This window comes from Candida albicans, chromosome 3 (genome assembly GCF_000182965.3).
Source record: "Candida albicans SC5314 chromosome 3, complete sequence".
NCBI lineage: Eukaryota > Fungi > Ascomycota > Pichiomycetes > Serinales > Debaryomycetaceae > Candida > Candida albicans.
In genome coordinates, this window is record NC_032091.1 from 1,606,630 (window position 1) to 1,632,035 (window position 25,406).

At 31.6% G+C, this 25,406-nt stretch overlaps 10 protein-coding genes across 10 annotated transcripts; 6 read left to right on the top strand and 4 right to left on the bottom strand. All coding sequences in view use genetic code 12, as the record gives it.

The window, feature by feature from the left end:
• Nucleotides 1-1,302: 1,302 nt before the first annotated feature.
• On the top strand, nucleotides 1,303-4,545 carry SSN6 (transcription regulator; the record flags this gene model as incomplete). The annotated part of the gene is made up of 1 exon (XM_714801.1): nucleotides 1,303-4,545. The coding sequence occupies one exon, from the start codon at nucleotides 1,303-1,305 to the stop codon at nucleotides 4,543-4,545; it is 3,243 nt and encodes a 1,080-aa protein (XP_719894.1).
• Nucleotides 4,546-4,890: 345 nt separating this feature from the next.
• CAALFM_C307030CA (uncharacterized protein) lies at nucleotides 4,891-7,419 on the bottom strand (the record flags this gene model as incomplete). Its single annotated transcript, XM_714800.1, has 1 exon — nucleotides 4,891-7,419. One exon carries the CDS (start codon nucleotides 7,417-7,419, stop codon nucleotides 4,891-4,893), a length of 2,529 nt encoding a protein of 842 aa, XP_719893.1.
• Nucleotides 7,420-7,764: 345 nt separating this feature from the next.
• Nucleotides 7,765-8,466, bottom strand: YSA1 (ADP-ribose diphosphatase; the record flags this gene model as incomplete). Its single annotated transcript, XM_714799.1, has 1 exon — nucleotides 7,765-8,466. One exon carries the CDS (start codon nucleotides 8,464-8,466, stop codon nucleotides 7,765-7,767), a length of 702 nt encoding a protein of 233 aa, XP_719892.1.
• Nucleotides 8,467-8,790: 324 nt separating this feature from the next.
• On the top strand, nucleotides 8,791-9,150 carry CAALFM_C307050WA (uncharacterized protein; the record flags this gene model as incomplete). The annotated part of the gene is made up of 1 exon (XM_714798.1): nucleotides 8,791-9,150. The coding sequence occupies one exon, from the start codon at nucleotides 8,791-8,793 to the stop codon at nucleotides 9,148-9,150; it is 360 nt and encodes a 119-aa protein (XP_719891.1).
• A 758-nt stretch (nucleotides 9,151-9,908) lies between these two features.
• Nucleotides 9,909-10,580, top strand: FESUR1 (Fesur1p; the record flags this gene model as incomplete). The annotated part of the gene is made up of 1 exon (XM_714797.1): nucleotides 9,909-10,580. The coding sequence occupies one exon, from the start codon at nucleotides 9,909-9,911 to the stop codon at nucleotides 10,578-10,580; it is 672 nt and encodes a 223-aa protein (XP_719890.1).
• Nucleotides 10,581-10,929: 349 nt separating this feature from the next.
• On the bottom strand, nucleotides 10,930-12,027 carry CAALFM_C307070CA (uncharacterized protein; the record flags this gene model as incomplete). Its single annotated transcript, XM_714796.1, has 1 exon — nucleotides 10,930-12,027. The coding sequence occupies one exon, from the start codon at nucleotides 12,025-12,027 to the stop codon at nucleotides 10,930-10,932; it is 1,098 nt and encodes a 365-aa protein (XP_719889.1).
• Nucleotides 12,028-13,593: 1,566 nt separating this feature from the next.
• Nucleotides 13,594-14,868, top strand: RRD1 (peptidylprolyl isomerase; the record flags this gene model as incomplete). The annotated part of the gene is made up of 1 exon (XM_714795.1): nucleotides 13,594-14,868. One exon carries the CDS (start codon nucleotides 13,594-13,596, stop codon nucleotides 14,866-14,868), a length of 1,275 nt encoding a protein of 424 aa, XP_719888.1.
• Nucleotides 14,869-15,631: 763 nt separating this feature from the next.
• HHT1 (Hht1p) lies at nucleotides 15,632-16,042 on the top strand (the record flags this gene model as incomplete). The annotated part of the gene is made up of 1 exon (XM_714794.1): nucleotides 15,632-16,042. The coding sequence occupies one exon, from the start codon at nucleotides 15,632-15,634 to the stop codon at nucleotides 16,040-16,042; it is 411 nt and encodes a 136-aa protein (XP_719887.1).
• A 1,085-nt stretch (nucleotides 16,043-17,127) lies between these two features.
• Nucleotides 17,128-19,791, bottom strand: CAALFM_C307100CA (uncharacterized protein; the record flags this gene model as incomplete). Its single annotated transcript, XM_714793.1, has 1 exon — nucleotides 17,128-19,791. The coding sequence occupies one exon, from the start codon at nucleotides 19,789-19,791 to the stop codon at nucleotides 17,128-17,130; it is 2,664 nt and encodes an 887-aa protein (XP_719886.1).
• A 1,745-nt stretch (nucleotides 19,792-21,536) lies between these two features.
• Nucleotides 21,537-25,334, top strand: CAALFM_C307110WA (uncharacterized protein; the record flags this gene model as incomplete). The annotated part of the gene is made up of 1 exon (XM_714792.1): nucleotides 21,537-25,334. One exon carries the CDS (start codon nucleotides 21,537-21,539, stop codon nucleotides 25,332-25,334), a length of 3,798 nt encoding a protein of 1,265 aa, XP_719885.1.
• Between the last annotated feature and the right edge of the window lie 72 nt (nucleotides 25,335-25,406).

A 25,406-nucleotide genomic window follows, 5' to 3' on the forward strand; every position in this document is an offset into this window, starting at 1 on the left:
TGCCAGGTGAGTTAATTTGAGTGAGTGGGTAAGAGAGTGGACGAATGGGGGTAAAACTACAATTCCAAGTGACATGACCAATCAAAGAGTGTGGACAAATCAGCAAATCGTTGTGATTTTCTGTCAATGTTAATTCCTAAACTGGTCTTCTTACCGAATTCTTTTAAGCCATGGTTTGTCATTTTGTCATTTTTCCTATCCTGCGTCCAATTTGTCCTTCCTTCTCCTCCTCCTCCTTCCATCTTGCATTTCTTGTCTGATTTTCTACGTCTCGGTGTTTCCTCTCTTTTTTTTTTTTTTGTTTTGTTTTTTTTTTCTTCTCTGCCCCATAAAATTCAAATTCAGTTCTCAATTTTCAATCTAACCGTATAATAGAGCATTTTTTTTTCTTCCCTTTCTTTTTCTAATCACGCACGTCACATTTAATTTTCCCACCCCAATTTCCCTTCCCAACAGTTTAAATAACACAACCACCTGACAAGAACAATTATAACGGAAGACACAGAAAGACAAAGAGAGAGCGAGAAGAAACTAAAAACTAAAAACTAAAAATAAAATTATCCCCAAAAATTTCACCAAACCAAATTAAACACATACACACACACCACAAAGTAAAAAAACTTTCAACAAAACAAAACAAAACAAAACAAGACAAGACAAGACAGAAAACTTGAATTTGAATTTGAACTGAAAGAACAAAACAAAAAAATAAAGAAAAGGAGAAAAGAAAAAAAAATTTATCCCTGTTGTCCACTTCTTTTTTTTATTTATTTATTTTCTTTTATTTTAATTTAGTTTCAAATCAATCATCAATCACATTCAACAAAAAACCTATCAACAAAAGTTAACTCAAGTTAAGCAATAAGTAATAAATTGGAAAAAGTCACAGAGTTGGTTTACTTAATTCATTCAATCCGTTCCCATTTCCATTTCCATTTCCAATTATTAAACACACTACATTGTACACAAATTAGAACTGAAAAAAAAAGAGATTTCTAACAATACTCAAAATTTTTAGACAGTTGTAGCGTTACCACTTATAACATTGAACTTTTTTTTAACAAATTCCCCCACTGTTGATTTTTTTTTTCCCTGGACTTTCAACGAGAAGAAGAAGAAAATAAAAAACAATCTACCTTTCACCAGCTCAACTATTCATTTCTTTATTTGAATTGTATTATCTCATTATTGAATTGTTGTATTTCTGTTTTGATATACATTTTTGAAACAAAACAGGTCAAAACCCCCTTTTTTTGGTAGCTGTTACGACTAATTTTTTTTCATTAACAAAGATCCGGAAAGATGTATGCGACAGCCCATACAATTAAACAACAACAACAACAACAACAACAACATCCACCACCACCTTTAAACGGTGGACTACATGCAAGTGGGGCTCCTCCAAATTCCCATGAAGCAGCAGCTATTGCTCAGCAACAACAACAACAGCAGCAACACCACAATGGTCCTGGTATGATTGTTGCCGCAGCTGCAGCTTCTGCTAACCAACAAGCTGTCCAAGCCAGAGCCCAACAACAACAACAGCAGCAACAACAGCGATTACCTAGTTCAGCTGCTCTTAATGAAACTACAGTATCAACTTGGTTAGCCATTGGTTCATTAGCCGAGAGTTTAGGTGACATTGAACGTGCGACAGCTTCTTACAATTCCGCTTTGAGACATTCACCAAATAACCCAGATATTTTAGTCAAAATAGCAAATACATACCGTTCAAAAGATCAGTTTCTTAAGGCTGCTGAATTGTATGAACAAGCTCTTAATTTCCATGTTGAGAATGGTGAAACTTGGGGATTATTGGGTCATTGTTACTTGATGTTGGATAATTTGCAAAGAGCTTATGCTGCTTATCAACGTGCATTGTTTTACTTGGAAAACCCTAACGTTCCAAAATTGTGGCACGGAATTGGTATTTTATATGACAGATATGGCTCATTAGAATATGCTGAAGAAGCCTTTGTGAGAGTTTTGGATTTGGATCCAAATTTCGACAAGGCTAATGAAATTTATTTCCGTTTAGGGATCATTTATAAGCATCAAGGTAAACTACAACCAGCATTAGAATGTTTCCAATACATTTTGAATAATCCACCACACCCATTAACTCAACCAGATGTTTGGTTTCAAATTGGTTCAGTGTATGAACAACAAAAGGATTGGAATGGTGCTAAGGATGCTTATGAAAAAGTGTTACAGATTAATCCTCATCACGCTAAAGTTTTGCAACAATTGGGATGTCTTTATTCCCAAGCAGAATCAAATCCATCAACACCAGCTAATGGTGCTGCACCACCACATAAGCCATTCCAACAAGATTTGACCATTGCTTTAAAATATTTGAAACAATCTTTGGAAGTTGATCAAAGTGATGCTCATTCATGGTACTATTTGGGTAGAGTAGAAATGATTAGAGGTGATTTCACTGCTGCTTATGAAGCTTTCCAACAAGCTGTCAATCGAGATGCAAGAAACCCAACTTTCTGGTGTTCAATTGGTGTTTTGTACTATCAAATAAGCCAATATCGTGATGCATTGGATGCTTATACCAGAGCCATTAGATTAAATCCTTATATCAGTGAAGTATGGTATGATTTGGGGACTTTGTATGAGACTTGTAATAATCAAATTAGTGATGCATTGGATGCATATAGACAAGCAGAAAGATTGGATCCAAATAATCCTCATATAAAGGCAAGATTAGAACAATTGACAAAGTATCAACAAGAAGGTAATACTCACCCACCTCAACCACCGCCAAGTTCTCAACAACCTAGATTACCTCAAGGAATGGTTTTGGAAAGTACTCAACAACAACAGCAACAACAACCACCACCACCTCCACAACAACAACAACAACAACTTCAACACCAACTGCAACTGCAACCTCAACCACAGCAACCACCTCAAACCCAATCACAACCACTGTTACTTCAACACCAATCTTCATTGCCTCCTCAACAAATCCAACCATTACATCAACAAGCTGCAAAGCCTTTAGTGAATCAACAACAAAGTCCACCACCACCTCACTTGATGAACTTGGGACAACCGGGGCAACAACCACAACAATTGCCACCACATCTTCCACCACATACCCAGCAACCTTCTCAAATTCAAGAAAAGCCTCCAACTCAAGAACAACCACATTATCAACCACCTCCACCTCCACAACATCAACAGCAATCGCAATCGCAACCGCAACCTCCACACCAACCTCAACACACTCAAAATCAACTGCCTCAATTAGCTCAATTGCCACCACACCATTCTAATCCTCCAGCTAAGCCACATGGTGCACCTCAACAAAGAACTGGTTTACCGGATTTATTACACAACTCTGCTAATATCATATCAGCTCCATCACAAGTACCTCAACCACAACAACAATATCAACAACCACATATTGCACCTGTTAGACAAGAACAAGTTAACCATGTTCCTTCAATTTATCTGGCTCCTAGACCAACTGAGACAACACTTCCTCAAATCAACAACCCAAATGAGTCAACCACAACACAAGTTCCACAACTCAAAAAGGAGGAACCTAAACCAGAGGCTACTGTTTCTGCTCCAGTTCCTGAGGCTATTAAAGTTCAAGATCAAGTGACAATCCAGGAGTCAGCACCAGCAGCAGCAGCAGCAGTGTCAGCACCAGCTTCTGCTCCAGTTGGTGATATAAAAACAGATACTGTATCTACTACTACACCTGCTACTTCAACCACTGCAGATGCTGTGCCAGTATCTGTGTCTCAAGTTGGTGAAGCACCAAATGTTGTTCAAGAGAAGAAAGTTCCGGACACCGAGCAGATCGTTTCACAAGTTGAAAAACCCGTGGAGTCACAACCAGAAGTTACACCAGCTCCAACACCAGCTCCAGCTCTTGCAACAGCACCAACTGAACCTGCACCTACTGATAAGGACGTTGTAATGGCTCCAAGTAAAAGTGCAACACCTGTTCCTCAAAGTATTGTGGAACAGAACACCAGAGTATCTGAAGCTACAAAGGCACCAGAATCCAATGGTAAACATGATTTAGAAGACAAGAATGATGAAGAAAAAATTTTAAAGAGGCCAACTGTTGAAACGACTACTGAATCTGTACCAGTTAACCAACCTGTTGAGAAAGAAAATGAAAAAGTTGAGGTACCACCGCCACTGGAACAACCAAGTTCAGAAAAGAGAGAAAAAGAAGTCAACGGATCAATTAAGAAACCATTGGAAAATGAAAGTAAGGTTGATATTCCTCAATTCTCATCAAATATCACAGCTCAAAATGAAGAAGCAAAATCTGGAGAAGAAACTAAAAAAGATACAACCAAGACAAGTCCAGCAAAACAAGGGGAAGTTAAGGAAGTAATACCATCATCTACAGAAACTGTATCAAAACCAGATGTTGAAAAAGACAATAAAGAGAAAGACAAAGATGAAGATGAAGTGATGGCTGATGAAGATGACGTCAAAAAAGATGAAAATCCAGAACCTCCAATGAGAAAGATTGAAGAAGATGAAAATTATGATGATGAATAGAGATAAAGAAAAGTGGTGAAATTGTATATGATAGTTGAATATATATATATATTTGACGGGGTAGGGGGATGGGGGGGGGATGTATACAATTGTTGTTAACATTTATGGTGGTGGTGGTGTTGTTTTTTTTGTTGTATTAAATTGTTTATTATCGTGTTAATCCTTTTTTTTTTGTTTTGTATAAATTATGTATTTTATTTTACTTGATTTTATCTTATTTTATTTTATTTTAACTTATTTTATTTTATCTTATTTTATCATATTTTTTATATATAAATATATTGTTGTAAAAAGTTATGACTAATAAGACCCATTTATAACGTGTAGTAGTATAAATGTATCTTTTCAAAAATTGAAACCACCAGGAATATTAAAATCTGATTCATCAATTAATCCCAATTCAACAAGTCTATGCATTGTAAATGATTCATCACTATCATCAGTCACCAAATCCAATTCATCTTCATCATCGTTATCATCACCAGTAGTAGTGATATTATTAAGATCAGGAAATATATCATTATCAGCATTATTATTATTATTGTTGTTGTTGTTGTTGTTAGTACTGATAGAAATATTTTCTGGATGGAATATAGTTGAAGTTACATCTTTTAATATTTGACTATCTTGTGAATTTAAAGTTTCAATTTTTGACATTTGATAAACTTTTAATTTTGTTAAATATAAATTTATCAATTCTTTAATTATAGAAATCATTATTAATCCTAATAAATTACCAATTAAAATTTTCTTATCCATTGATAAACCAAAAACACCAATGTTGAGATTAATATTATTATTTGCAAGCCAAGATTTTGGATTGTTTAGTAAGAAGATTGGATATATGAATAATTCATTTAATTTTGAACTTAAAAATGGCCAAATTAAAGTAGTCAAACTTTTTATAATTATATTTTGAAAACTGTTGGTAATGGTATTAGTGTTGGTGTTATTGTTTGATGATAATGTTTGTGAATAATCATTTTTAAAACATGCAATAGTATATTTCCATTGAATTAATATTTTCAATTTTAAATATTTAAACCATCCATTTGTTGAATTTATTTTCTGTAAATATAAAACTTTACCATAAAGATATTTAATTATTGGTGATATCAATTTCACCAACCAACTATTAGTGGTAGTAGTGGTTCCGAAATATGAGTTTGAATTGGTTTTGATGAATTTTGAGAATTTTTTATCAATTTTCTTCATTATAATTGTATTCATCTTGTGATGTAATTTTTTCAAATCATTTAATTGATTATTTAAATCTTCCAAATTGTCAATTTCTTTACTAGTCAAACTATTAGCTATAGATCTTGGTCTAATTTTCATGATTAAATTAAAATATTGTCGATTAAAAATTAATCGATATATAAATATATCATAAATCCATCTCATGGGGATAATTAATGATATAATATTTCTTGAATCATACCAATTAATATCTTTAAATAAATTCTTCCAATTAAAAATATTCAAAATATTTGATGGAGTTTTAATGACATTTAAAATTTGATGAGAAATATTTTTAATTAATGATTTTAATAATTTATGATCACCAATTGATGATATATAACTTAATAACATTGTTTCTGTCAATAAAGAATTCACTTTATTGTCTTGTTCTTTCCCAATGAAACAATTTAAAATTGATGAAGAACGAGCTCGATACATTACAATTGGTAATACTGGAATTCGAGAAAATTTAAAAGGATCAATTAATCCTTGAATTAATCCTTGTTCTAAATTATCAACAACATAAGAAGAAGCATCATCATCACCACCGCCACCACCTCCAACACCACCACCACTATTGGTGTTGCCAAATAATATTTTACTTAAAGTTTGATAACTTGAATGAGTATGTAATGAAGATTTTTTAGTTAAAATCCGTATTAATATTGGTGATGGAATTATACAATCCATCATTTTTAATCCACAAGTAGTTAATCCAATGTATCCCATTGATAAAATCCCCGTTAATGCCGATGTAATCCCAACAAATACTCCACCATATTGAACCATTCGAGAAATTATGGTTTTCATCGATGAATGTAAGGCTAATATTGGTGATCGACTCATGGAAAATATTATATCTCGTTTACATTGTGGACATGGTGCTAATATATAAACAAGATATTCATTACTTGGTTTAAAATCATGATTAGGAGAAGAGCCATGATGAGGAGGAGAAGAAACATTTGACAACGACGATGATGATGCACGACGACTAATTGGGAATCCACCAGGTATAGTAACATCAGTATTATTATCACTATTGTTGGTGTTGTTGTTGTGGTGGTGGTGGTTGTTAATTTCTATTTCATTAGTATTGGCCCCTGCAGCTGTCATAGTACTTAACCAATTCAGTAATGCTTGAGTAGATAAATTTATTTCAATACGAGTAGTAGTAGTAGCAGTAGTAGCAGTAGTAGCAGTAGTAGCAGTAGTATTTTGGTCCATCCCTGTTGTTGGTGTTATTCCTACACCTAAATCATCAAAATTTTCTTCATGATTAATATTAGATTCATTTAGAGAACCGTTGTTGTTGTTGTTGTTGTTGTTGTTGTTATTATTATTTCTTGAAATGGGTCTTCTTGATGTCGATTGACGATGAGCACGAATTATATGTAATTTATCAGCAGGAACAGAATTAAACCAATCTAATAAACATTTTCTATGAGTAATTATTGAACAAGTTGAACAAGGAGAAATTAAATCTTTAGCATCATCAATAGTACCAAATGGAGGAATATCAGTATCTGAACCTAAACAAAGACTACAAATTTTGCTAGATGAGGAGGAGGAGGAGAAGGAAGAAGTGAATGATTCAGTATCTGTATCAATATCGGTATCTATATTTGACATGATCTAATAATGAAGAGGTGTTTTCAAATAGAACAAGAAGAAGAAGAAGAAAAAGAGGTTTATTCTTTTTCCACCATCCCCCCCAGACAAAAATTGAATTTGTTGAAAATAAATTTGTTTTTTGCCAGAGCGTGCGTTTTTTCAATTATGGGGTGAAGAGAGAAAAGGAGACGAGACTAAGCAATAATGATTAAATGTTGGAGGAAATCTTAATAGAAGAAAACCCCACCATACTAAAATATAAAGGGGAAATACAGAAACAACCTTACTAGAGAGTATATATTCTTTCATGAATTGTATATATATATATATATATGTAGTGAGGGTAGGTTATTATGTAGCTTATTACAATTGTTGGGCAAGTTCTAAACCTTTAGCAAAATGATACAATCTAGCATCTATAGTACAATTTTCTTTTTCACAAATTTCTTCTAATGAATGTAATAAATTATTTAAAGGTAAAGTAAAAGTGATTATAAATTCACCTGGTTCTAATTTTGGTTGTGGTGATTGATTTTTAGGATCATTTAAATCAACATCAACATAAGCTAATACCATATTGGCATTAGTTAATCCCGGATCACTAAATATAGGAATTGATTGAGATTTGAACGTTCCATAATAACCGGTTTCTTCAATTAATTCTCTTATAGCTGTAGATTCTATTGATTCATTAGGATCAATTAATCCTGCTGGTAATTCAATGACTACTTGTTCAGTTGGTGGACGGAATTGTTTAACAAGCACTATTTCTTTAGAATCGTTTGCATGATTATGTAAGATTGATACAATTGATACAGCATCTATATTAGTTGTAGTTGATCTTGTTGTTCTAATGGCCATTTCCCATACTCGAGAATTACCATTAGGGTCATCATAATTGATTTTTTTGGTTTGAATCCATTTCCCATTAGTTAAAGGTTCAATTGACGTTACTTTAGCTTTAAATGGTGAGTTCTTAATTGGTGTAGAGGCCGACATGAAACGTTTAATTAAGGTTGTTGTTGTTGTTGTTGTTGTTGTGGGTTTGAATAATTGTTTAAACATTTATTGGGAAAACAAGCAGAATTCTTGTTCTAAACTACGAGGAGGGAGCAAACAACAAGAACGAAATCAGCAAAAAAATTGTTGTTGATTGTGTTTATTACCAAAAAAATATTTCCAACCTTTTTACCACTGGATTCATCATCATCATCGTCATCATCATCATCAACATCAACTATATCTTTAACACATAGATAACCCCATTCCAACTAATTTAAAAGATTATATCTACCTTATTTTTTTTTTTTTCAATCTATCACTCAATAAAGAATTACATATTTTAACATTTAACAGTTACCGAAAACCATCCAGTACGGTACACCAATCATGTCAACCAATAACAGCACTCAACAACAAGATGAATTAGATCAAATCAAATCGAAAATTCAAGATAATTTAATCTCATCAGGAAATTATGATATAATAAATAAACAATTAAAATTACAATTATATGAAAGTGGATGGTATGATAAAGTATCACAAATTGCATCAAGAGAATTAATGGATCATCAACAAGAAGTCAATTCTAGTAATAGTAATAGTAGTAATAGTAATAAGAAGAATGAATTAACATTTGATCAATTATTTGCTTTTGTTAAACCGAAAGCTGAAGAATTGGTGCCTAATGAAGTTAAACAAGATATTTTGAATCGAATAACTAAATATTTAGATGATATAATACAATAATGGTAAAAAGAGAGAAATTGAAAAAAATTGGGGAAGGACTAGGGGAAGAAGTTAAAAATAATGATAGATAGATAATTTTAAGGGTGTTAGTAGGTTTAATAATAGTAATTTTGTTTGAAGTAAATTAATAATTTAATAAATGATTTACTACTACTACTACTACTACTACTATTAACTATATAGGAGTTCAATATTAGTATTTATTTATTAATTAATTAATTAATTAATTAGTGTAAAAAAAAAAGGTTCAATGTCGTAAAAGTAAAAAGTAAATGATATAGATGATGTCGTGTAGATATAATCCAATGCGACATTTATCTAGTTGTTAATTAGTTAGTTAGGAGACAGCCAATCAATCTCATTATTTTTTTGCTTAGACAGAAGACAGAAGACAGAATACACACCGCCCTCAAAAAAAAATACTTCTTGCCTGCCGCCCTTCTCTTTCTCTCTTAAATTAATCCAATAGAAAATTTTTTGTTTTCCAATTTCTTTCATTGGCTTTTTTCTGGTATTTAATTGAAAGAAGAAGAACTGCAAGACTTACAATCACATCTACCATCCAATTCATACAGTATATAAACATTAGGAGGACTTATATATATATTTATTCATTCATTCACAAAAAACAAAAGGTTTTTCTTTTACAATAACTAGAACCATATTTTTTTAATATTTATTCCCATTTGACATAATCAAATAAATTCAAACTACATACACAACAAATCATACACATATATATATATATACCTATCATTATGTATTCATTATCCAAAAGAACATTGTTTCAACAATTAAACAAAAGAATTTCATCCACTACCACATCTTCTACTATTATACCATTATCATCATTATCATCATCTAGTCATATATCTACACGTCGTTATGTATCTACTAAAGAATTAACACCACAAACTTTACCTACTGATTTCCCTTTAATGTCAGAGAAAAAGGCCACTAATGCTGCTGATTATGTATTAACTTCATTAGATATGATTGCTAATTGGGCGAGAAAATCCTCATTTTGGCCCGTTACTTTTGGTTTAGCTTGTTGTGCTGTTGAAATGATGCATGTATCAGCACCAAGATATGATCAAGATAGATTAGGGATTATTTTTAGAGCTTCACCACGTCAATCAGATATTATGATTGTTGCTGGGACTTTAACTAATAAAATGGCACCAGCTTTAAGACAAGTTTATGATCAAATGCCCGATCCAAAATGGGTTATATCTATGGGATCATGTGCTAATGGTGGAGGGTATTATCATTATTCTTATTCTGTCGTTAGAGGTTGTGATAGAGTTATCCCCGTTGATATATATGTTCCTGGTTGTCCTCCAACTGCTGAAGCTTTGATGTATGGTGTTTTCCAATTACAAAAAAAAATGATGAAAACTAGAATCACCAGATTATGGTACAGAAGTTAAGAAGAAGACTTGTTTTTGTTGGCATTTTGTTGGCATTTTGTTAGCATTTTGTTATTTGTATATTAGTTAGTTGAAAAAAAAAAAAAAAATTTGGTGAATTATATATACATTCTCCCCTATTTTTTTGTATAGGTTTTTTAATATAATCATTTACAGTTTATTATAAAACAATAGTAGAGAATCAGGATAAGATGAATATAAATTAACTTCTTTATGTTTTGCTTTTTCACTATTGCCAAATATTTATTAAAATGCAATTATAACAAGTAATATATATATATATATATATATATTATACAAAGAATAAACCAATCAACCTATTAATCAAACCAACTAACCTATTAATTGATTATGAAAAAATTTTTAAAACAACTACCCAGCCTCCTTTAATATATTCAACAATTTTTTTACTAATACTAGTCAAATAATTCATTTCTTTATTGAAATCACCACCGTCACCACCACCGCCACCACCACCACCACCAGGACAAGAAGTACTAACATCTGGAATAATTGAGGATGTTTGGGGTAACAATTTTTCAACCATTGATACCATACCAAAGGCAATACCCATACCTAAACCTAATCCAATTGAAAATCCAAATAAAAGACTCCAATTATCAATAAATATTACCCCTAATGGGTCATGATAAGAATACGAATAATATCCATGATCATTATTCAACTTGTCGTTATCCCAAATTTGTCTCTCAATTTCTTTATTACTATCATCAATATCATCATTCACCATTAATACCATATCTGTATTAGTTGTGGTATTAGTGGGTGTAGCAGTTTTGGCCATTGTATGAGGATGAGGATCTCTTTTTGTAAGAGCAGTATCTAAATTAGAATATTGTATATCAGCAATACCTTCCAAACATTGAATAATAAATGAATTAGCATTATTATTAGATAGAATAGTTATTTTTGGTTTATATTGTGATTTCATTGTCATTGTTGGCATAATAAGTTTATCTTCATCTGGTTCTTCTTCCTCTGGTTCTTCTTCCTCTGGTTCTTCTTCTTCTTCTTCTTCTTCTTCTTCTTCTTCTGATTCAAGTACTAAAGCATCACCAATATTATTATTATTATTATTGTTGTTGTTGTGAGGTAAATTACTATCTAAATCTAATTCTTCACCATCTGAAGATAAAATACTTTCAGGAACACGTATATCAATATTATGCCATGAACCAAAAGAAAAAGAAAATTCATCAGGGGTCATCATACGTGGTGGGGAAGTAGGTGGCTGTTGTGTGTGTGTGTGTGGATAATGTTGTGATGGAAGGCGTAATTCAGGATAATGATTTATTAGATCAAGTACCAGTTGTGGATGTGGATGTGGATGTGGATGTGATGGTGGAGGAGATGGAGAAGAAGGTTGAAGATTTCTTTTTGAAGTATTTGTAGTATTAGATCTTGTAGTTGATGTATTTAATGACATTTCTTGGAGGGGAGAAGGGAGAAGGGGAGAAGGGGGAGAAAGACAAGTGACGTTGTTGCAATAAATAAATAAAAAAGAAAGAAAGAAAGAAAGAAAGAAAGAGTAATGAAAATGATTTAAATATAGATAGATAGATAGATAGGTAGATAGATAAATGTAAAGTGACTTCAAATAATAAAACTAAAAAGTAAAAAAAGATAATAAAGTCAACTAATTAACAACAACCAACCAACAATAAACACAAGAGAGAGAAAAGAAATTAAAGTGAAAGGAAAGAGGGGAAAATTAAAAGAATGTACTCAAGAAGAAGAAGAAGAAGAAAGGAGGTGTGTTATATAATATAAGTTGTATATTAAGTAGTAGTAGTGTACATAGTGTTCTCTATAAATTGGTTTTGTTTTTTTTTTGGGTTATCAGTAAGACTGGAATGAATGAATGTGACCGATAAGGGGGGAAAGGGGGAAGGGGGGGGGAGAACTATACACTCCTCCACCACTCACTCAGTCAGTCAATCAGTAGCAGCCATAGTTACACAAAATTACACTGCCCCTCCCTTCCTCCTTTAACATTTTGCTTTAGTTGTTGTTATTTCCTCCTTAGACGTGTTTCCTAATCATATTACAGAGTAACAACAATAATAGATTACTACTACTACTACTACTACTACTATATATATATATACATGACATTGATGCATTAATAGGAGATTGTTTAATAATAATAACTGCATCCTTTTTTTTTTTTATCAATAACATCTTATCCGGCTCGGCATTTGATAATGCCACACACACACATATATATATATATTGTAGGTATTTCAACATTAAGTTGATTCAAGACAAACTGACCAATAGATTCTTTTATTGTATTGATGCTAGATATTGTCATTCTATAATTAAAACTTGTATATATATATATATATATATATATATCGTGTGAATTGAACTTTTTGGTGATAGTGTTGTTGTTGTCATTCAAGAAAATATAAACTAATTTGCAGTTTTTGTATACTTGTAATAATAATAATAATAATGTGTGATCCTTATAATAGCCACAATCAATACGATATTAAAAGATCTATTTTTAGTGATATTCTTCTCTACTATTCTGTATTATATGTTTTTATAAATGTATTAAAATACGTATTATCATCAATTTTACGATTAGTAAACCAAGTAACTATAAATTACTGTTCCAAAAATAGGATAATTACTTTAAAAATTTTGCAAAAATTTTACATCAAAAGAATCAATCAATCAATCAATCATTTAAAAAATCTCAATTCTACCAAATTGAATGTCCAATAATATCAATACTTACTTGATTATTTAATAGAAGGTGATAATATACCAAGAACTTAAACCCCCTCCCCCCCCCACACACACTACTACTACTATTTAATTATTTTTTTTTTTTTTCTGTTTCTGTTTTTGTTTCTGTTTCTGTTTTTGTTGATTTTCTTTTCTTTTCTTTTCATTCCTTCCTTATTCTTTATTCAACTACCCCCTGGCCCCGCCCTCCTCCTCAACAAGCAATTTACAAACCACTACTACTACTATCATTATTATGAATTGGAAAACTCCATCGAAAAAGATTTATGACTCTGCTGATTTAAAAAATTTTGAAAAATCAATTGCTTTTGAAAAATTACAAAAAACATTACAACAAATTATTTTATCAGTGGAAAATCATAAAATCCCTCCAGGTATATTAAATGTTGATATAGTTACTCGACCAGGTCGAATAGGATCAATACCATTACCATCATTAATAGAACCTACCACTACCACTACCACAAGAGAAAACAAAATTGGCCCATCAAATGGGAATGTTGAAATATTGATTGAATTATTCCAATATCTTAATAAACTAATAGATGAAACTCCACCTTTAAAAGGACCAACTAGATTTGGGAATTTTGCTTGTAGAGATTGGCATGATAAAATTGATATAATTCCCATACTTAAAAAATTCAAATTCCCGCAAGAATTAAGTAGTAGTAATAATAGTAGCAGCAAATCTAATATTGATGGATTTTTATTAGAATCAAGTTATTATTTACTAAATTCATTTGGTTCAAAAATAAGATTAGATTATGGTACTGGACATGAATTATCATTTCTTGCCTTTATTGGATCATTAATAGAATTTAAAATATTAAATCATCCCACTACAACAGAAGAAATCAATGGTAAAGAAATTCTTATTATATTTGCCAATTATTATGATCTTGTTAGAAGATTAATATTGGTATATAATTTAGAACCAGCAGGATCTCATGGAGTTTGGGGATTAGATGATCATTTCCATTTAATATATATATTGGGAGCATCACAATTCATTAATGATAAATTAGCTCCAATAGTACAACGATCCCTTTCAAGTCAAGTGATTAATTCTTGTAAATTGACGAATTTTTATATTAATGCCATTGCATTTATTTTCCGATTGAAAACTGGTCCATTTAATGAACATTCCCCCATTATATTTGATATTCATAATAAAGTATTTTCATGGACAAAAGTAAGACAAGGGTTAATAAAAATGTATATGGTTGAAGTATTTAATAAATTCCCCGTATTACAACATTTTTGGTGTGGTGAAGTTTTATACCCTTGGAAAGATCATCAAGGGAATGATTTACCTGTCAATGAAAAAGAGGAAACGGAGTTAGATAAGCCGCCCGAAACTACTTTGAATTCCACAACTACAACTACAACTACAACAAAAGTATCAAGTTCAACATCAAAAATACCATTTACTCCAGCTCCATGGGCAAATACTACTACCACTCATGCAGTACCCCGTAATACCCGTAATACTCGTAATCCCCGGAGCTAAAACGGTTTTCATCCCCCAAAAAATCAAGAGAATGTCCATTGTTTAGCAAAATGCTCAAACTAATCATAATCAGTTGAAATTTTTTTTGGGGAGGGGGGAGGGAGGAGTGGAGTTAATTTGTGTTCAGTATATAGTAAAGTTTATAAGTTTGTATTTAATTTTGCAACCCTTAATATACATGTTTCAGTTTGACAGACAGAAGAAGAAGAAGAAGAAGAAGAAGAAGTTCACACTCACACACATTATCTGTTTTTTTTTTTTGCTAGAGTATGCACTACTTTTTTTTATTCTCTCGCTTTGAGTTGAGTTGAGTTGAGTTGAATTAGCTTAACTTAACTTAACTTTACTTAACTTAACTTAACTATGACCTGACCTGATCTGACCTATAACATTCTCAACAGAAAAAAACTAACGTCACACTATTTTTGCTCTATCTATATCTAATGATCACCTTAAAAATAATACTACTACTAACATTATTCTCTATTTCATTTGCTCTCTCCTCCCCCCCCCCTTTTTCTTAATCTAATTTACTTACTCTTCTTCGTCAATTTACACACGCACACACACATACACATACACACAGATATTACCCATCTTTTAACAGAATCACAAAAAAAAAAATCTTTAAAACATTTACTATTCCCACTTTGTCCTTAAACGTCGCCCCCTCCCCGAAAAAAAAAAAAAACTTATAATTTAACACTACTTTCTTTCTTTCTTTCTTCTCCTTATACTTATTTAACAACACTTTTAATCAATAATGGCAAGAACAAAACAAACAGCAAGAAAATCTACTGGTGGTAAAGCACCAAGAAAACAATTAGCTTCTAAAGCAGCCAGAAAATCCGCCCCAGTTTCCGGTGGTGTCAAAAAACCTCATAGATATAAGCCAGGTACCGTTGCCTTGAGAGAAATTCGTAGATTTCAAAAATCAACAGAATTATTAATTAGAAAATTACCATTTCAAAGATTAGTTCGAGAAATTGCTCAAGATTTTAAATCAGATTTAAGATTTCAATCTTCTGCTATTGGTGCTTTACAAGAAGCTGTTGAAGCTTATTTAGTGGGATTATTTGAAGATACTAATTTATGTGCTATTCATGCTAAAAGAGTTACTATTCAAAAGAAAGATATGCAATTAGCTAGAAGATTAAGAGGTGAAAGATCTTAAGACAGGATAAGATAGGATAGGATAGGATAGATTAGGACAAATTATTGTTTGATGTTATTAAGTTTAGGTTTAGGTTTAAATTGATCTTTTTTTTTTTTTGCTTTTATGAGGATTGATGGATCGATTGATAGGTGATGGTGATGATGATGATGATGATGATGATGGCTATGGCGGTTATAAGATTATATTTCTAATTAGGTGGCAATGATTAGTTTTCCTTCTTTCTTCTTTCTTCTTTCTTCTTTGTTCTTTCTTCCTTTTATTTGTTTTTTTCTTTATTTATGTGATTTTGTTTCAATCTTTATTCTTTTTTTATTGGATTTTGTCTTTTTTTTTATATATAGCTTTTTAAGAAATATATCTTTGTTTTAATTATAATCTTGAAGTCCCCCGAGTTGATAATCATAAGGAAAAATATTAAAAAGTAGAATAATAAATTACTGAAATTGCAAATGAGTGATGATATATTGCACTATTTCTATGAATTTGACGAAGAATAATCTACTCAAAACTTCTATATATATGTAAAACATCAAACGAAATGATAATAAAGAATCAAATATATAATATATATATATAGAAATGATAATACTACTTAAGATAAACAATAACATTAAATAAACAGTTAAAAACGGAAAAAAAAAATACAAATATATAAAAAAACGAAATCATTGCAAAAAAATTAAATAAAAACCAACTAACTAACAAACAAACCAACCTTATCCTACTTCTCATTTTCCCCTAAATCTTTTTTAAAAAAAGCAAAACATCACCAATAAATAAAACAAATAAAACAAATAAACAAAATAAACAAACATTTCAATAAATAAATAAATATATCAATGGAATCAATCAATCAATCAATTAATTAATGAAAAAAAACCAACCATCAAGAACGAATAAAAAGTCCAAAAAACATCAATAAAAAATTACTTTAATCTTGAAAATTCAATCATCTCCTAAAATTATATGCCATTAATGTGTGAATGTATAAGTGTATTTGTGAGAAAACAAATCAAAACCTTTAATAATAAATCATAAATTAATTCATGTCATGCCATGCCATGCCATGCCATGCCATTTTTTTACTCCGAATCATGAGTCAGTTTTACATTTTCATTTTCATTATCTTTAACTTCATCATCATCATCTTTGGTCTTTTTTCCTGTAGAATCATCACTTCCACTTCCTTGTTCATCTTTAGTCGTAGTCTTATCTCCTTCTTGATCATAATCATCATGTATTAATTGTTGATACAGTTGTTGACGTTGTTGTTGTTGACGTTGTTGTTGTTGTTGTTGTTGTTGTGTACTTGATACTCCATATGAACCAAACCCTGGATTCATCATATAACCATATTCTGCTCCATCGTCATTCCCATCATCTTGTTCAGAATTCAAATTCATCTTATCCATAGCTTGAGTTAAATCATCTTGTTCAACTTGATCATTATCACCATTATTACGACCACCATTGTTTGATAAAAATGATGATGAAGTAATACCTTGATTCAGATCTCCATTATGTCCACTACCACCACCACCAGAGGATTCTCTACCATCATCAGAAACAAAATGACTCTGATAAGGAATATTTTGATATTGAGGAATATGAGGAAGTATAGGTATATTCATATTCATATTCATATTCATACCATGAATTGGTGGTGGTAAATTCATTGCACTCATAGATGTTGATGGTGGTGGTGGTGGAGCAGGATGTACAACTGATGATGATGATGTTGGTGGTGGTGGGACAACTTGCCGATGTTGAAGTGGAATATTTGGTGGATATCCACCACTACCACCACCACCACCAGAAGCAGTAGCGGCGGCGGCGGCGGCGGCCGCAGCAGCAGCAATTGCACTAGCAGGATCCATACCCATAGATAATGCTGCTTGAACTTGTAATTGAGCTACTTGAGCTACTTGTTGTTGTTGTTGTTGTTGATATTTTTTATTACTAACAGATACTCTCCCCCAACTTAATCTAACTCTATTACCACCAATAACAAATCCTTGCATGGCCGCAATGGCTTCTTCTGCTTCTTCTCTATTGGAATATTTCACAAATCCACAATTTTTACCTGGAGGTATTTTAACTTGTTGTATTAATCCAAATGGTTTAAATAATGTATGCAAAGTTGGTTCAGAAACATCTGATGATAACCCTCCAACAAATACAGTAGTATTATTAGGATCAACAAATTGTTGTCCTTGTTGAAGATGTTGATGTTGATGTTGATGTTGAAGTTGAAGCTGATTCTGATATTGTGGTTGATGCTGAAATTGTTGTTGTCCTAACATTGGTTGTACTAGGTTAGGTGATTGTAATATATCTAAACTAAACCCTTCCAATTCTGGACCACCATAACCACCTCCTCCACTACCAGACGTTTGCCCATAATACCCATAAACAGGACTACCTCCAAGTTGACCATTGGGTCCCATGGGTGGCATAAACATTAATTCCGGAGGTACCGTTGGTGCACCTGTTTGTGGTAAAGGTGATAAATTGGGATCACCATCAAAATATTCTCCTCCTCCTATATGCATATTAGGTCCTCCACCATAACTTGAAAATACTGATTGATGATGATGTTGTTGTTGTTCTTGATGTTGTTGTTGTTCTTGATGTTGATGTTGATGTTGATGTTGATGTTGTTGTTGTTGTTGTTGTTGCTGGTGTTGGTATTGCTGGTGTTGCGGGGAAAACCGACGATTATTGAACCTTCTAGCCACATTTCTAGGCGTAGCTAATGCAACTCTTAAAGGTCTCCCAGCAAACCACGCTCCATTCATTTCAATTAATGCTCTTTGTCTTTCCAGTTCTTCAGTAAATCTAACAAATCCAAAACATCTAGATTTCCCCGATATAGGATCTGTCATTACTCGAACGGTTTTAATTGAATTGGGGAAATTCTTTTGGAAAAATGCCAATAAATGTGCTTCAGTAGTAGATGCCGATAAATCCCCAACAAATAAAGAATATTCAGGGGTTTGCACTATAGGAGCTGAAAGAGTGGCACCACTAGCCCAATTCAATCGGAAATATTTTTTTTGATTATCAGGATTATTGGGGAAATTCAGTTGTGAAGGCATAGCAATATCAGGTAATAATTGTCCATTTAAACTTAATGCATGTTGAGCATCTTCAAATGATTCAAATTCAACAAAACAATAACCAGAATTAGTTAAACCTTGGAAATTAATATCTGGTTTCATATTTTTAGGTTTAATGATTTTCACCACCACTTTTTTCTGTAAAATACTCCACCATAAATCTTGTATAGCATTTTCATCAAGCCAAGGATCTAAATCTCCCATCCATAAAGTACGAGGTTTATTATCCAATTCAGATCCCGAAATTGATTCTTGATCAGCTGCAATTGCCGTTGATTGCTGTGTAGAAATGGGTGGATTTGGTACTGTATACCCTGAAAGCAATTCTTGTTCTTGTTGATGTTGTTGACTAGCAATACTTGATGTTGTATGGGGATTGATTGTTACTTTAGATGTAGGAGTGGTTACAGTTACTGATTCTTGAATATGTTGTTGATGTTGAGGAGACGTGGTTGTAAATGTAGACAAAGAATTGGGGTCTGGGTTTGAGTTTGAGTTTGAGTTTGAATTTGAATTTGAATTTGTGTTTGTGTTATCATAATTGGTGGAGGTGGAGGTGGAGGTGGAGGTCGTGGTTGTGGTTCCAGGATGACATTCATCCTTACCATTTGGTATATATGTCCCCATGAATTAATGAAGTACAATTGGAAAATACAAAGGAAAATTAAGTGAAACTAAGTAAAAGTAATTAAATAAAAAAAACAATTAATTGATAGCAAACTCTAGTGTGGTAAAAACGGAAAAAAAAAAATGATAAAATGAAATACGTAAAAGTTGTCAATATGACTGGACTTTTTTTTTTTTGTTAACAAGATAAAACTCCCACCCTTAACTAAATGAATTCAATCAATTATAATAGTACCAATGTATAGATTTGTTAGTATTACACACAGACACACACAAAAGAAGAAATTGATTCTAAAGAATTATGTGGGTAATTGGTTGGTTGGCAAAAAAGAGAAAAAAAAATAGAAAAGAAAAAATGAATGAGTTTGTAGCTTATTATAAAAACTTCTTTGTTAATTTCAGGAACGATCCAAAAAAAAATTGAAAAAGAAGATTAAAGGAGAAAAGAGAACAAAAAGAAGAAGGATTCAATTAATACTCACACACACACACAAAGTAATTGAAGAGATTGATTGTACAATAAAGCGTTTCACACATTGAACACACACATACACATTTCTTTAAGATCACAATCAGTTTTACAATTGATTAAATACAGTATAACAAGAGGTAGAGAAAGTTATGGATTTGCGTTTTGTAATATAAGATTGCTAACAATTGTTAGGATAGATCATACTAACTACAAATGGTGTAAATTTCAAGATGTGAAATAAATAATTAGTTCAGCAATTGAATGAACAACTTCAAACTTGTACATGAAATAGTTCAACTAATAGCAATTGAAAATGAATCTTGATTGACTTACTAATTTAGATGAAATTTCACCAATAGCTTGTGTGTGTGCGTGTGTGTGTGCTACCTTTAAAGCAATTTTAAACTCCGCAAAAAGAAATTGGAATTATTCTAATTGAAGAAAGAACACAAAACTGAACTGATTTTGAATTGTGTTCTTCAAAATTACATAGCAAACACATATCGAAGTTCATAGAATGGGAAACATCAGTTCAATCTGATCACTCAAAGTTATAGGCTATAAATACAATCCAATTGAATCAAGATACTGCTTTTTCTCGAAACTCCGTTTGAATCTACAGTGAAACAAATTTTTGCAATAGTACACGTATCTTTTTTTTTTTTTTCGTAAATAGTGACATTTTCATTCGATATCAAGCACCCAACGGTCGATATACATTCAATGAGCAAGTGCAGCCGGTCTATTGAGTATGGGGTTGCTGATTTGTTTGAGATTAAATAAATCTAAACCAAAATATGCTTTTTCTGGCAGTATTTGAAGTGATTACGGCACAACTGTTTCAACCACTACGTCTTCTATATATAATTTTTTGGAAGCACTCTAAAAGAAAACACAGATTGTGAAAAGTCAAACATGTATTACGCCTTCAAGCTGTCTGTAACAGCTAAAAGTTTGGCTTCATATGAAACAACGTTATGAACACTAGTTAGCCATTTCCCATGTTAATTTACGTTTTTTATCCGTGTTCCTGCATATAATCCAGATTCCGAAAAAGTAAAATTGATTTGAATTGAAATGAAATGAATTGTAAACAAACAAACAAACAAACAAACAAAGATCACCACCACAAACAAAAAATAAAAAAAAAAAGTATAACACCTCTTCAACTTGTTAATTACCAGCACACCAGATACAATTAAGTTGAAGGGTTTTTTAAGAATAACTCCTTTGAAATATTGTTTTTAAAAACAAAGAGTTTTATTTATTTGTGATGCCTCAAAGAATTATGCTGCAGTTTATGCCAATATCCAAGAGTACAGACATAGATTTGAATGCACACGAAGACTCAAGTAATCTTGATAATTCTGGTTCCACCACAAAGACTTCAGGACATGAAATTGTTAACATTTCTAAAGTACCTAATAATGGGAACGAACATTCTGAATATGAAGTAAATGGGGTAAATGGACTTTCAATCTTAGAACATTCTTCACCTGAACCTAAAAGGAAAACAACAACTTACCAAGAGCGTGTTTCTTATATTCCTAATCATGATTTTACTGGCAATAAAAGTTCAATTTTTGAAAGTTCTCCTCAACCATCTATTCCAAATACATTCAAATATAAATCACATCCTAATGCCAAGGCGAAAGCATTAGGAAGCACCCAAATAACTGAGGAAACTTCACAAGAACAACAAGAACAAAATGGAGACGTTCAACCACCATTATCCACAAAACAAACCCCCAAGAACAATAATAAAGAAAACACTACTCCCAGATGGATGCCACCAGTACTAGATGAAAAATGGAATGTTCAAGATTTAGAAGACATTAAATTTACTCCATCAATGCCCTCAATACAACCACAACATCATCAACAACCACTATCCAACCAATCAAGAGGAGGTATTAGCCCAAGTCCTTTCCAGGATTTTGAGATTCATACTGGAGATACAATGATCCACAATAGTAATGTTCAATCAGTGGAGACACCAGGATATAGACGTGCACGTCAAGATTATGAAAAGCAAAAGGGCCCCGATATGTTGAAATCAATATTTCCTACTGTTGGTGGTGGTAGTGGTGGTAGTGGTGGTGGTGCTGGACCCGACGAGACCAACACAAAAGATCATTCGACTTCATCTACTATATCTAGTATGTTTGGTACTATACAAAAACGACCTGAAGAAATTAAACAACAAATGGAAACCATAAATGAAATGAAAAATATGAAAAACCCAGAATCTCCATTAAAGTTATATGGACCAAAATATAATACTTATACTAGAAATCAATTAGCTGGACTTGTGGAAAATTTAAAATCCAATAAAAATACTCCGGCACAAAATCAAAACCAGAATCAGAATAAAAATCAAAACCAAAATCAAAATCAAGCAACGAGCACACCATCACCTAATTCAGTATTATCTAAACCACCTGCTTTAAATCTTAATTCAAAAATAGTGAATACACCACCTAAAAACATTAAGTCATTCACCAAAACTGGTGCTTATGATGAAAAATCATATCTTAAAAATGCCGAAAACATTTTTTCCAATCTTAAAGGTAAAGGATTTAAGATCAATAACAACAACAACAACAATAATAATGGTGTTAGAGTTGTATCACAGGCGACAAACACATCTACTCCCAAGAAGAACATTAGTCATGGTGATCCAATCAATTTTAATACCGATAGTGATTATGCATCATTTACAAGTGGTTACAGTTCTGATGGAAGTGATGGAAATGAAGACCAAGAAGGACAACATCCTATGAATTATGAAGTCAGTAGTGATGATCCACAGAATTATACATCATATACTAGAGAAAGTAATTTCCAATCAAGTGGTATTATGGGAATGGAACAACAGGTTTCAAGTGATGGATCTTATACTTATGATGAAGTAAGTGAATTATCTGAAGATGCCACTACTACAGAAATTCGAAATATTGATAAGAATGAAAACATTTCTCCAGAGACTCGAGCACATTTATATGCTGCTAAAATTGTTCAAAATCGAATCCCATTATTTGAACAAGAAAATCAAGATTTACGAGAAAATCTTCATAAAAAACAACTGCAAGAACAATTTGCGGGAGTTACTACTAATGGTGATATTTCTATGAAATCTGTTGCTGGGAAAAATGGTGGATTAAATGCAGTTAAATGGAAGACCAGATCTCAATTAAAATTAAACAAAGGAGGAAGTGTTGTTGGCGATCCAGAAAAAATCACTAGAGGAACAGTTGAACCTGGAGTTGATTTACCATTAGAATATGATCAAATGATATTTGATCCTGAAACTCAACAATGGAAGAGTAAAAATGAGACAACTTTAAATCATGGTACTTTTGCTTCTATTGAGGATTTAGTGGACAATGATCAAATTGAAGTTACTAAACAACAACAACAACAACAACAGCAGCAGCAGCAGCAGCAACAGCAACAACAACCTAGTATTTTGAAAAAAGCATCATCTCGGAAAAGTTTGGTACCATTAGAAGTTTCATTTCATGAACCAAATATAAGTGTTCAATCAAGTATAAGTAATATATCCAAAAGTCCTATCCCATTAATGGGTGATATAACTAGAGTATCACAAATCCAAGAGGATTCATTTTCTGAATCGAAAAAACGACTTGTTTCGGTGATTACGGAAATTTTGGATTTAGGAGGAAATAGTGCTGAACCTATTCCTTGGAATCTTGTTACTGAGATTGAATTAAGAAATTGTTATTTGAATAATGTTAAAGATTTAAATACTTTATTACCGAATTTAATTAGTGTTGATTTATCAAGTAATGACATCAAATATTTAACGGGGATTCCCAAAGAGATCATGACATTAAATTTAAGTGACAATAGAATTGAAGATATTACTCCATTTAGTGAATATCATGAATTACAAAGATTAACCCTTGATAAAAATAATTTGACAAGAGTCACTAATCTTAGTAAAAATATTCATTTGACAACATTAAATTTAGCCAGTAATCAAATCATGAATATTAGAGGTATAGAACAATTGATTAATCTTCGATCATTGAATGTATCAGATAATCAATTACATGGGAAAATCAATTTTAAATTTTTCAATTTTATGAATTTGATTGAATTGGATCTTTCGAAAAATAATTTACAAGAAATAACTGGATTACAATATTTACCCCTGTTGAGAATTTTAAATCTTGATGATAATAATTTAATTAAATTTGATTGTAAAAATTCCAAACTTGCTAAATTATTAATTCGATTTAATCATATCAAAAAATTGGATATTTCAAAATTACCTGAATTAAGATCATTAAAATTTGATGGTAATCAACTTGAACAAATAGAAGGGTTAGAAAATTTACGAGGCATGGAAAATATTTCATGTAAATCTCAATATAGTAGTAAAGTGGTGGAACAAATTATGAAATCAATTCAAGATATTCGTCAATTGGATGTATCAGGGAATCGACATTTTAATGCCATATCAACTTTCCCATTTCTTAGTAATTTAACCATATCAGCCATGAATTTAACTACTATCCCAATTGATTTTTATCTTCTGTTTCCTAATGTTCAAACTTTAAATCTTAGTTTCAACACTTTAAAAGATATTTCTGGGTTAAACAAATTAAAAAATTTACGTAAAGTATACATGGTCAATAATAAACTTCAACTGCATAATCAAATCATGAAAGGGTTAAGAGGATCAAGAGATAAATTAAAAGTATTAGATGTGAGATTAAATCCATGTACACAAACCATTTATCCATTTTTATTTACACCTAGTGAATCAGATGATTCTATAGATTTAGAAAATGCCGATGATATAGAAGCTTTTTTCAAACATTATCAAGAATTAGATAAATCACAAATTTGGACCATGAGAGATGAAGAATTTCTTGAAAATTTGAAATATCAAGATGAAAAAGAAACTATTGAAACTCGTGATATTTTCGATTGTTTTATGGTGATTTTTTTTAATAAATTGATGAAATTAGATGGGATTTTAATTAATGATGATCGTAGAAATCATTTATTTAATATTTTTAAAGAACTTCCTCAAAAATAGAATAAAAGATATTTTGTAATAATAATAATAATAATAATAATAATAATAAAAATAGTAGTAGTATTAATATAT